Source organism: Anoplopoma fimbria, unplaced genomic scaffold, assembly GCF_027596085.1.
Source record: "Anoplopoma fimbria isolate UVic2021 breed Golden Eagle Sablefish unplaced genomic scaffold, Afim_UVic_2022 Un_contig_9215_pilon_pilon, whole genome shotgun sequence".
In the NCBI taxonomy this organism is placed as follows: Eukaryota; Metazoa; Chordata; class Actinopteri; order Perciformes; family Anoplopomatidae; genus Anoplopoma; species Anoplopoma fimbria.
Genome location: NW_026553854.1, coordinates 14168 through 26314, shown reverse-complemented (window position 1 = coordinate 26314; position 12147 = coordinate 14168). Strand labels below are relative to the sequence as shown.

General features: G+C 38.5%; 1 protein-coding gene across 1 annotated transcript; it reads left to right on the top strand.

Annotated features, from left to right (window-relative positions):
• Positions 1-8985: 8985 nt before the first annotated feature.
• On the top strand, positions 8986-11998 carry LOC129116877 (H-2 class II histocompatibility antigen, A-U alpha chain-like). Its single transcript, XM_054627550.1, has 4 exons — positions 8986-9528; positions 10176-10424; positions 10893-11177; positions 11528-11998. The coding sequence occupies exons 1-4, from the start codon at positions 9459-9461 to the stop codon at positions 11647-11649; spliced, it is 726 nt and encodes a 241-aa protein (XP_054483525.1). The 5' UTR covers positions 8986-9458; the 3' UTR covers positions 11650-11998.
• The last annotated feature ends 149 nt before the right edge of the window (positions 11999-12147 follow it).

The following is a 12147-nucleotide window of genomic DNA, read 5'->3' as shown; positions in this document are numbered from 1 at the left end:
TGAGGGTCTAAGGACAGAGGAGGTGAGGGTGTAAGGACGGAGGATGTGAGGGTGTAAGGACAGAGGATGTGAGGGTCTAAGGACAGAGGAGGTGAGGGTCTAAGGACAGAGGAGGTGAGGGTGTAAGGACAGAGGATGTGAGGGTCTAAGGACAGAGGATGTGAGGGTCTAAGGACAGAGGAGGTGAGGGTCTAAGGACAGAGGAGGTGAGGGTCTAAGGACAGAGGATGTGAGGGTGTAAGGACGGAGGATGTGAGGGTGTAAGGACAGAGGATGTGAGGGTGTAAGGACAGAGGATGTGAGGGTCTAAGGACAGAGGAGGTGAGGGTCTAAGGACAGAGGAGGTGAGGGTCTAAGGACAGAGGATGTGAGGGTCTAAGGACAGAGGATGTGAGGGTGTAAGGACGGAGGATGTGAGGGTCTAAGGACAGAGGATGTGAGGGTGTAAGGACAGAGGATGTGAGGGTCTAAGGACAGAGGATGTGAGGGTCTAAGGACAGAGGAGGTGAGGGTCTAAGGACAGAGGAGGTGAGGGTCTAAGGACAGAGGATGTGAGGGTCTAAGGACAGAGGAGGTGAGGGTCTAAGGACAGAGGAGGTGAGGGTCTAAGGACAGAGGATGTGAGGGTCTAAGGACAGAGGATGTGAGGGTCTAAGGACAGAGGAGGTGAGGGTGTAAGGACGGAGGATGTGAGGGTCTAAGGACAGAGGAGGTGAGGGTGTAAGGACAGAGGATGTGAGGGAAGGACAGAGGATGTGAGGGTCTAAGGACAGAGGATGTGAGGGTGTAAGGACAGAGGATGTGAGGGTGTAAGGACAGAGGATGTGAGGGTCTAAGGACAGAGGAGGTGAGGGTGTAAGGACAGAGGATGTGAGGGAAGGACAGAGGATGTGAGGGTCTAAGGACAGAGGAGGTGAGGGTCTAAGGACAGAGGAGGTGAGGGTCTAAGGACAGAGGATGTGAGGGTCTAAGGACAGAGGAGGTGAGGGTGTAAGGACAGAGGATGTGAGGGTGTAAGGACGGAGGATGTGAGGGTCTAAGGACAGAGGAGGTGAGGGTGTAAGGACAGAGGATGTGAGGATCTAAGGACAGAGGAGGTGAGGGTGTAAGGACAGAGGATGTGAGGGTCTAAGGACAGAGGAGGTGAGGGTGTAAGGACAGAGGAGGTGAGGGTCTAAGGACAGAGGATGTGAGGGTGTAAGGACGGAGGATGTGAGGGTCTAAGGACAGAGGAGGTGAGGGTGTAAGGACAGAGGAGGTGAGGACAGAGGAGGTGGACGTGGTCTCCTCTCTCTCTGGAGGACAGAGGAGGTGAGGACAGAGGATGTGAGGACAGAGGGTGTAAGGACAGAGGAGGTAAGGACAGAGGAGGTGAGGACAGAGGAGGTGAGGACAGAGGAGGTGGACGTGGTCTCCTCTCTCTCTGGAGGACAGAGGAGGTGAGGGTCTAAGGACAGAGGAGGTGAGGACAGAGGATGTAAGGACAGAGGAGGTGAGGACAGAGGGTCTAAGGACAGAGGAGGTGAGGACAGAGGAGGTGAGGACAGAGGAGATAAGGACAGAGGAGGTGAGGACAGAGGAGGTGAGGACAGAGGAGGTGGACGTGGTCTCCTCTCTCTCTGGAGGACAGAGGAGGAACGTTAGGGTTCTACAGGAGAACAGACGGCGTTGATCAGAGAACATGGAAGCAGAATAATGATGTTCATCTGTTTGAACTGGTCTTGTGTTCAGACATCAGTGAGACAGAAACACACTCCCAGATGTGTGTGAGTGTGAGACACAACATCTGGACCGGAGTCTGAGCTGCTTCACCCGGTAACTGATGACGGAGCAGCAGCTTTATTCTCATTGGCTGCTGACCAGGAAGTGAAAGTAAAGAGAGGGACTTTCTGCAGACGCTGCTGCCTTCAGGTGCTGCAGGAACCCCCAGTGTCCTCACATTGACTGAGTGTTTCAGCAGAGAGCCTGAAGGCATGGTGTGGTCTGACTGGTTCTGCATGGTGTGGTCTGACTGGTTCTGCATGGTGTGGTCTGACTGGTTCTGCATGGTGTGGTCTGACTGGTTCTCTGGAGAAGCAGAACGAGGAAACACAAACACAAACAAGTTCACCAAACGAAGAGACAGAGAGGTTTGAGGTCATGTGACCTCCGATCTGACTGTCAACTCATTCATCAGTTCATTTACTCAAATGTGTTTCATAAATATCAAACTGTGTTTAATGTATTTAATGTGTTTAATGTGTTTAATGTATTTAATGTATCTAATGTATTTAATGTGTTTAATGTATTTAATGTGTTTAATGTATTTAATGTGTTTAATGTATTTAATGTATTTAATGTGTTTAATGTATTTAATGTGTTTAATGTGTTTAATGTATTTAATGTGTTTAATGTATTTAATGTGTTTAATGTATTTAATGTATTTAATGTGTTTAATGTGTTTAATGTATTTAATGTGTTTAATGTATTTAATGAATTTAATGTATTTAATGTATTTAATGTGTTTAATTTATTTAATGTGTTTAATGTATTTAATGTGTTTAATGTATTTAATGTATTTATGTATTTAATGTGTTTAATGTGTTTAATGTATTTAATGTGTTTAATGTATTTAATGTGTTTAATGTATTTAATGTGTTTAATGTGTTTAATGTGTTTAATGTGTTTAATGTATTTAATGTGTTTAATTTATTTAATGTGTTTAGTGTATTTAATGTGTTTAATTTATTTAATGTGTTTAGTGTATTTAATGTGTTTCATAAATATCAAACTGTATTTAATGTATTTAATGTGTTTAATGTATTTAATGAATTCAATGTATTTAATGTGTTTAATGTGTTTAATGTATTTAATGTATTTAATGTGTTTAATGTGTTTAATGTATTTAATGTGTTTAATGTATTTAATGTGTTTAATTTATTTAATGTGTTTCATAAATATCAAACTGTATTTAATGTGTTTAATGTATTTAATGAATTCAATGTATTTAATGTGTTTAATGTGTTTAATGTATTTAATGTATTTAATGTGTTTAATGTGTTTAATGTATTTAATGAATTCAATGTATTTAATGAATTTAATGTTTTTAATGTGTTTAATGTATTTAATGTGTTTAATGTATTCAATGTATTTAATGAATTTAATGTTTTTAATGTGTTTAATATATTTAATGTATTTAATGTGTTTAATGTATTTAATGTGTTTAATGTATTTAATGTGTTTAATGAATTTAATGTGTTTAATGTGTTTAATGTATTTAATGTGTTTAATGTATTTAATGTGTTTAATTTATTTAATGTGTTTAGTGTATTTAATGTGTTTAATGTATTTAATGTGTTTAATGTATTTAATGTGTTTAATGTATTTAATGTATTTAATGTGTTTAATGTATTTAATGTGTTTAATGTATTTAATGTGTTTAATGTATTTAATGAATTTAATGTGTTTAATGTGTTTAATGTATTTAATGTATTTAATGTGTTTAATGTATTAAATGTGTTTAATGTGTTTAATGTGTTTAATGTATTTAATGTGTTTAATGTGTTTAATGAATATAATGTATTTAATGTATTTAATGTGTTTAATCTATTTAATGAATTCAATGTATTTAATGAATTTAATGTATTTAATGTATTTAATGTGTTTAATGTATTTAATGTATTTAATGTGTTTAATGTATTTAATGTGTTTAATGAATTTAATGTGTTTAATGTGTTTAATGTATTTAATGTGTTTAATGTATTTAATGTGTTTAATTTATTTAATGTGTTTAGTGTATTTAATGTGTTTAATGTATTTAATGTGTTTAATGTATTTAATGTGTTTAATGTATTTAATGTGTTTAATGTATTTAATGTGTTTAATGAATTTAATGTGTTTAATGTGTTTAATGTATTTAATGAATTTAATGTATTTAATGTGTTTAATGTATTTAATGTGTTTAATGTGTTTAATGTGTTTAATGTGTTTAATGTATTTAATGTATTAAATGTGTTTAATATGTTTAATGTGTTTAATGTGTTTAATGTGTTTAATGAATATAATGTATTTAATGTATTTAATGTGTTTAATGTGTTTAATGTATTTAATGTGTTTAATGTGTTTAATGTGTTTAATGTGTTTAATGAATTTAATAAATTTAATGTATTTAATGAATTTAATGTGATTAATATGTTTACTGTATTTATGTATTTAATGTGTTTAATGTATTTAATGTGTTTAATGTATTTAATGTGTTTAATGTATTTAATGTATTTAATGAATTTAATGTATTTAATGAATTTATGTATTTAATGTGTTTAATGTATTTAAGGTATTTAATGTGTTTAAGGTATTTAATTTATTTAATATGTTTAATTTATTTAATGTGTTTAATGTATTAAATGTATTTAATGTATTTAATGTATTTAATGTGTTTGATGTATTTAATGTATTTAATGTATTTAATGTGTTTAATGTGTTTGATGTATTTTTTTATTTTTTTTTGTAGTTTATTTAGCAGGGACAAAGCAGTGCACATTATTACAAACATGACATGGCAAGGCCATGACACAACTTGCAGATGTGAATACATAAAAGGTTTGTAGCTAGATAGCTAATTTGCAACCTCAGTCCCTGATCAGGCTACCTATTCTAATAAAATATATACGGTAAGTCACCTAAAATATACAATTATACAATTAAACAATATATAGGCCTACAGTATACAATTATACAAATATATGCTATCTTAAAACATACTTCCTATAACATTAAAACCTTGTGCAGAAAGAAGAAACAATATGATGAGTGTGACCTATATATGCTGTGTGTGCATGTATGTGTGTTATCTATTGTGTGTTGTCGTGATTACATTTTTGGTTTTCCTTCAGCCAGTGTTTCAGTTGTCTGTTAAATGTTTTAAACTCAGTTTGTGTTTTTATTATAGTTGGTAAATTGTTCCACATTTGAGTTCCAATAACTGAGAAACTCGACTGGCCAAAAGAAGTTTTGCGCACCTCTGCTATGCAGTTGCCGTTCACTGCTCCTCTGGTGGCCACCCTTCTTGTACTTATTTTTGTTACAAAAGGACATAATACAGCAGGAGCAAGATTATTTGCACATTTAAAAATTAGTTTAAGAGAAGAGAACTTCATAAAATTCTCAAAGCTCAAGAGATTATATTTCTTTACTATGATGCAGTGGTGCCACCTTATTGGTTTCTGATCCAATATCTTTAATGCCTGTTTGTATAATGATAAAATAGGTTTAATTGATGTCTGGGAGGCTTGGCTCCATACGGTGATGCAGTAAGACAAGTGAGACAGTATCATGGCATGAAAAAACAGTAAGGCTGCCTTAACAGGTATATGATGCCTTGTCATTCTAAAACAGTTCAAGTTTGTTCGGAGCGTTGTAGTGAGTTTCTTAATGTGTTTATTAAACTTAAGCTGTGAGTCTATGATGATTCCTAAAAATTTAAATTCATTGACTTGGTCAATTGTGTCCTGGTCAATTTTGATAGAACAGGAGGCTTTCCCTCTTATAGAAAAACACATAGATACTGTCTTTTTAATGTTAAGAGTGAGATGGTTGTCTTTGAGCCAACGGGATACATCTTCCATCTCCTTAGTTAATATGTCCGCTGCTGCGCTTGATGTTCTGGCTGACGCATAAATCACTGTATCATCAGCGTACATTTGGCAGTTGGATGACCGACAGCAGGTGGGCAGGTCATTTATGTAGAGACTGAAGAGCAGAGGCCCCAAAATCGATCCCTGCGGAATACCTAAGTTTGCAGCTAATGGCAGTGATAGCTCAGAGTTTATCCTGACCCTCTGCTCCCTATGCTCCAGGTATGAAGCAAACCAGCTTATGGCCGGTTTTGACATATTAAAAGTGCAGAGCTTGTTTAGAAGTATGTTATGGTTGACGGTGTCAAAGGCCTTTTTAAGGTCTATGAATACAGCCCCCACAACATTACCTCTGTCCAGACTACTCTTGATATTCTCTGTGAGGTAGCAGTTCGCCAGTTCTGTTGAGTATCCTAGTCTAAAACCAAACTGTTTATTGTTAATGAGACCATTACTCTCAAGATGGTCTATTAATTGCTCTGTAACAGCCTTTTCTAAGATTTTGGAAAGAGCAGGCAGTATAGAGATTGGTCTATAGTTACAAGCCTGGTCTTTTGCACCCGCCTTAAAAATCGGTGTTATAATAGCTTGTTTCCAGCTTTGTGGAAATTTGCCAACTCTGATGGAGAGATTTACTAAGTGTGTTATGGGTTTCACCAGGACAGAACAATGAGTTTTAATGAAGGCTGTATCAAGTCCAAACGCGTCCTTTGCTTTAGAAGCATTTAGTTTGTTAATGATTTTAAGTGTTTGTTCCTGACTTACCTCCTTAATATGGAAGAGCTTTGAGGGCTCTGAATTTGTGGGCAGGGATAAGATTGCTGGTTCAAAATTCTCTGCTAGCTCCTCTACTGACCTTTTAAAAAAGTTATTAAATTCATTTGCTATAGCTGAGTTATCTGTGCTATTAACACCATTCACTTCTAGTTCTGTAATTATTTTCTGTTGACTAGGTTTAAGTTTAGTTAGGCTGTTCAGGTGCTTCCATAATGCAGTGCTGTTCCCTTCAGACTCCTCTATTAATTGCATAAAATAGGCCGTTTTTGCTTTGCGCAGTTCTCTGACTACTGCATTTCTCAGTCCTTTAAAAATAAGATGATCAGTATTGGTTTTAGAGAGCAATGCTTTTTTCAGTGCATAATCCCTTTTTTTCATTAACTGGCGGATATCATTCCCAAGCCATGGTAAAGAAACCTTTTTTGGTTTCTGCTTAGATATCCTAGTGTATTTCTCAGTTATTTTTGTTAAAATTTTCATCAGGGAATTACAGCAGTTTTCTAAATTGCTGGATTGTGTTACACTATTCCAGTCTGTGTTATTAAGATCATTTTTTACTTCGACTATTTTATTTTTGGGGATTACCTGGTTCCCTGGTTTGCTTTTGTTTGCAAATTGTTGGAAGCGCTGTTTGGTGAGTTTTCGAGCAACCAATATCATATTATGGTCAGAGAGCCCTGTTAGAAGATTGTACACTCTTGTGATCCGCTCAGGTCTGTTAGTGACAATCAAATCTATCATAGTTTTACTTGTTCGAGTAACCCTTGTTGGGCCCTTTACCATTTGCTGTAGGCTATGTTTTTGTAGTAGCCTTTTTAGTTTGATCCTATGGCTTTTCTCTAGCCAGTTGATATTAAAATCACCAAGAAAAATAGATTCATTGTGGCTTTTCACATGTTTAAAAATTGTGTCTAAGTCATCATAAAATGAAACCCCATGGGATGGTGGATTATACAAAACAACAATATTAAAATTCATCTTCAGAGATAAAACAACATTTATAGCCACACATTCTAGAGATGTATCCAGTTTCACTTCGTTACATTTCCAATAGTCTCTCACATAGATTAGTACCCCCCCCACCCCTGTCAACCCTGTCCTTTCTATGACAGGTGTAGCCGGGGACGTCGATCAAACTAGTTGGAATGTTTCTATGCAACCACGTTTCGGTCAGAGCAAGGAAATCCAAGTTGGAATCTGTTAACAGATGTTGAATTTGTTCATGTTTTGGCAATAGACTCCGAATGTTCAAATGTGCGCCCAGAATGCCATTTGGTTTAGATGTCGGTTCCCAGATTACTCTTGCGTGGTTTACAGTCTGAAAGAATCTGAGTTCTCGCTGTTTTCTTGCTGATCGGGCGACGTTACCGCTGTCGTGTGGAACCCCCGCTGACCCGGCGAATGCGTCCATTCCCGAACCAGAACGCGGCTTGCACCTGAGCGGTCCACCTGCTGCACCCTCCAGAGGAAGGCTCGTAGATGGGCCAGGGTTTAATTGCACGTCCCCAGCCAGAAGAATCAGGATAAGCAGTACATTGAAACTGTGGCAAAGGTCTCTTCTCCGTTTGTATAATTTCCCCAACATGACACGACGGCCGCGGTATTTAAATTGTTTGGAGTCCAGGTGAGTGACAGAGTTGTTTTGTTTACTTGGCTTTCCGCGGTGGGGGAGGTCAAGTTGGTTTGTAATCAAGTAGATTGTAAAATGTCCGTACCCGAAAGAGTTCAGTGTCTGTGTTTCATTCATGTTTACCTGCTGTATGTCGGCTTGGTCCTTTTGTTTGGTTTTGTTACAAGGTGGGCTAGGTGGTGGTAGCATCCACAGCAAAAGCCAACAGCAGAGCAATTGTGCGCAAAAGTTTCTTTCATCTTTCTGTTCGATGTGTAATTGGCGTCTGTTCTTTTTTCTAGTGCCCTTAGTTCTTAGACAAAATGCAACGACTAAGCTGCCAATTAAAAACAAGGTAACTAAGTAAAAGAGGGTTTGAGTGGAGCCTGACAAACCACTCAAGCCTTCGGCAGCCATCTTTTTAAAAAAAAAAGATGTGTTTAATGTATTTAAACTCTTCATCAATCAATTCATGAAGTCATTGCTCTTCTTCTTCATAAAGACTTTATGATACATATCAGTAGAACGTTTCTACATTCAGACTTCTGGACTAAACTTAACTTTAAATAAACTGTAAATACATTTGACTGATTTGTTTGTAAACAATACATTAACTTATTTTTATAAACTATTTTGATCTTTTGTTTTCATTTATTAACAATAATCATCCAGTAAAATCTGAAATGTTGAAGAAACAACGTCTGAATTTAAAGATCTTATTTTGAAAACCCAATATTATAACAAATCTCACATTTATCAATCAGCTTTATTTTGAAAAGCCTCCATGAATGCAGTATTGATTATTGATTGGGTCGTCTCCAGCTGTCCTCATGTCTGTGTATTAAAGTTCATGTGAGCAGCTGCCTTCCTTTACCTGGCAACTCATGACATCACACCAACTCTGCTCTCTGATTGGAGGTTCAGTTTGTAAGAGATCCACTGCTGCTGGAGATCCAGTCAGTCCTCCTCAGTCTGGTTCAGGTCTACAGAGTCTCAGTCTGGTTCAGGTCTACAGGTCTACAGAGTCTCAGTCTGGTTCAGGTCTACAGAGTCCCAGTCTGGTTCAGGTCTACAGAGTCTCAGTCTGGTTCAGGTCTACAGGTCTACAGAGTCTCAGTCTGGTTCAGGTCTACAGGTCTACAGAGTCCCAGTCTGGTTCAGGTCTACAGAGTCTCAGTCTGGTTCAGGTCTACAGAGTCTCAGTCTGGTTCAGGTCTACAGGTCTACAGAGTCTCAGTCTGGTTCAGGTCTACAGAGTCTCAGTCTGGTTCAGGTCTACAGAGTCCCAGTCTGGTTCAGGTCTACAGAGTCTCAGTCTGGTTCAGGTCTACAGGTCTACAGAGTCTCAGTCTGGTTCAGGTCTACAGGTCTACAGAGTCCCAGTCTGGTTCAGGTCTACAGAGTCTCAGTCTGGTTCAGGTCTACAGAGTCTCAGTCTGGTTCAGGTCTACAGAGAGCTGATGAAGATGATGAAGATGAAGGTGATGGTGGTCTTCGTCCTCTCTGGTGTCCTCTGTGTCTCAGCTGACGGTAAGTCTCTGTCTCACTACTCAACTCAACAACAAACAGTCAGTCAGTTTGTTTACTAACAGTCTGAACAACAAACAGTCAGTCAGTCAGTTTGTTTACTAACAGTCTGAACAACAAACAGTCAGTTTGTTTACTAACAGTCTGAACAACAAACAGTCAGTTTGTTTACTAACAGTCTGAACAACAAACAGTCAGTCAGTTTGTTTACTAACAGTCTGAACAACAAACAGTCAGTCAGTCAGTTTGTTTACTAACAGTCTGAACAACAAACAGTCAGTCTGTTTGTTTACTAACAGTCTGAACAACAAACAAACAGTCAGTCCGTTTGTTTACTAACAGTCTGAACAACAAACAAACAGTCAGTCAGTTTGTTTACTAACAGTCTGAACAACAAACAGTCAGTTTGTTTACTAACAGTCTGAACAACAGTCAGTCAGTCAGTTTGTTTACTAACAGTCTGAACAACAAACAGTCAGTTTGTTTACTAACAGTCTGAACAACAAACAGTCAGTTTGTTTACTAACAGTCTGAACAACAAACAGTCAGTTTGTTTACTAACAGTCTGAACAACAAACAGTCAGTTTGTTTACTAACAGTCTGAACAACAAACAAACCTTGTGAAGATGAACCTTGTGTTTTCTCTTCAGGTCTACATGAGGACATTAGTGTTATTGGCTGTTCAGACTCTGATGGAGAGTTCATGTACGGTCTGGATGGTGAAGTGATGTGGTTCGCTGACTTCAAACACAAGACAGGAGTCGAACCTCAGCCCAGTTTCATAGATCATATGACTTATGGAGAAGGAGCTTATGAACAAGCTGTGGCTAATCAAGAGACCTGCAAACAGAACCTGAAAATTGATCTTAAAGCCTACAAGGACTTCCCACTGGAACGAGGTAAACACTAACACTTGTTTATTTATTATTGTGTCTTCAGCTGTTTAAACTCTTAACGTCTGACTTCCTGTTGTCAATAAAATAAACTTTATTGAACATAAAAGTAAATAACAGCAGCTTCATGAAATCACTTTATTGATTAGCTTTCATGTGCTCATTAAGCTGCTGATATTTGATTTATTTTCTTTACACTTCAGACAAAACTTGGATTTGAATATTTATTGTTGATTAAAGAACAAGAAGCCAGCGTTCCTCTAAGAACAACAACAACAATCCGACTCCATCCTGATTCTTAGATCGACTCTCTTCTCCTCAGTGAGCCACGCTGTCTGTCTGCTGACAGTCTGAACAACAAGCAAACAGCCAGATGTTGGAATGACTCATAATAATAATCAGAAGGAGAGCGTTTCACTCATCAAACTAACCATTCATCATATTCATCTTTCATAAGAGCTGTGTTCTGTTCAGATCCTCCTTCCAGTCCGGTGATCTACACCAGAGACGAAGCAGAACCGGGAGAGAAGAACACCCTCATCTGTCATGTGACTGGTTTCTATCCTGCTCCTGTGATGTTCTCCTGGACCAAGAACCAGCAGAACGTCACTGAAGGAAGCAGAACCAACGTTCCCTTCGTCAACAAAGACGGAACCTTCAACCAGTTCTCCTCACTGGAGTTCATCCCACAGCTGGGAGACATCTACGGCTGTACGGTGAAACATCTGGCCCTGGACCAGCCGCTGACCAGGTTCTGGGGTGAGAAACCTTTATTAACATCTTCACAACAAACAACAGCTCAGTTCTGTCTCCAGATGTGGAGGTGGAGCTTAACCTCTCCAGATGTGGAGGTGGAGCTTAACCTCTCCAGATGTGGAGGTGGAGCTTAACCTCTCCAGATGTGGAGGTGGAGCTTAACGTCTCCAGATGTGGAGGTGGAGCCTAACCTCTCCAGATGTGGAGGTGGAGCTTAACCTCTCCAGATGTGGAGGTGGAGCCTAACCTCTCCAGATGTGGAGGTGGAGCCTAACCTCTCCAGATGTGGAGGTGGAGCCTAACCTCTCCAGATGTGCAGGTGGAGCTAACGTCTCTGTGTTTTCTGTCTCCAGATGTGGAGGTGACTCCGCCCAGCGTTGGACCTGCTGTGTTCTGTGGAGTCGGTCTCACTGTCGGCCTCCTCGGCGTTGCTGCTGGAACCTTCTTCCTCATCAAAGGAAACGAGTGCAGCTGATTGGTTGATGATCCTGTGATCCTGATGACTCATCATGTTGTTCTCTCTTCCTCATAACTCTGATTCTTCTTCTTCTTATTATTGAATGAATCTGTCTTTAAATCAGCGCGCTCTTATTTTGAAATAAAGGTCACATGTGTAGAGTTGATCAGCTAGCTCTCCTCTGATTGGCCGATCACAGTTATGACTTCTGTATCTTTATAATAATCACAAACGGCTTCTTTCATAAAGTTGAGCTCAGTCGTTGTTTCAAAGCAGCCAATCAGATCTTCATGAAGCAGTGATGTCATCTCTGGTGGAGTTAAACCTTTTCATTTCCTGTGAGAAATAAAGTGAGAAAACCCTGAAATGTCTTCAAGTGATTTATTTCTTATTTATTATATAACAGACTCTCAGAATATTCATCTGAATGTTCAGAGCTGCAACAGAGAGGATGAAGATCTCAACACAAACTGAGAGACTGGAGGAGCTTTCTGCTGGAGGAGCTTTCTGCTGGAG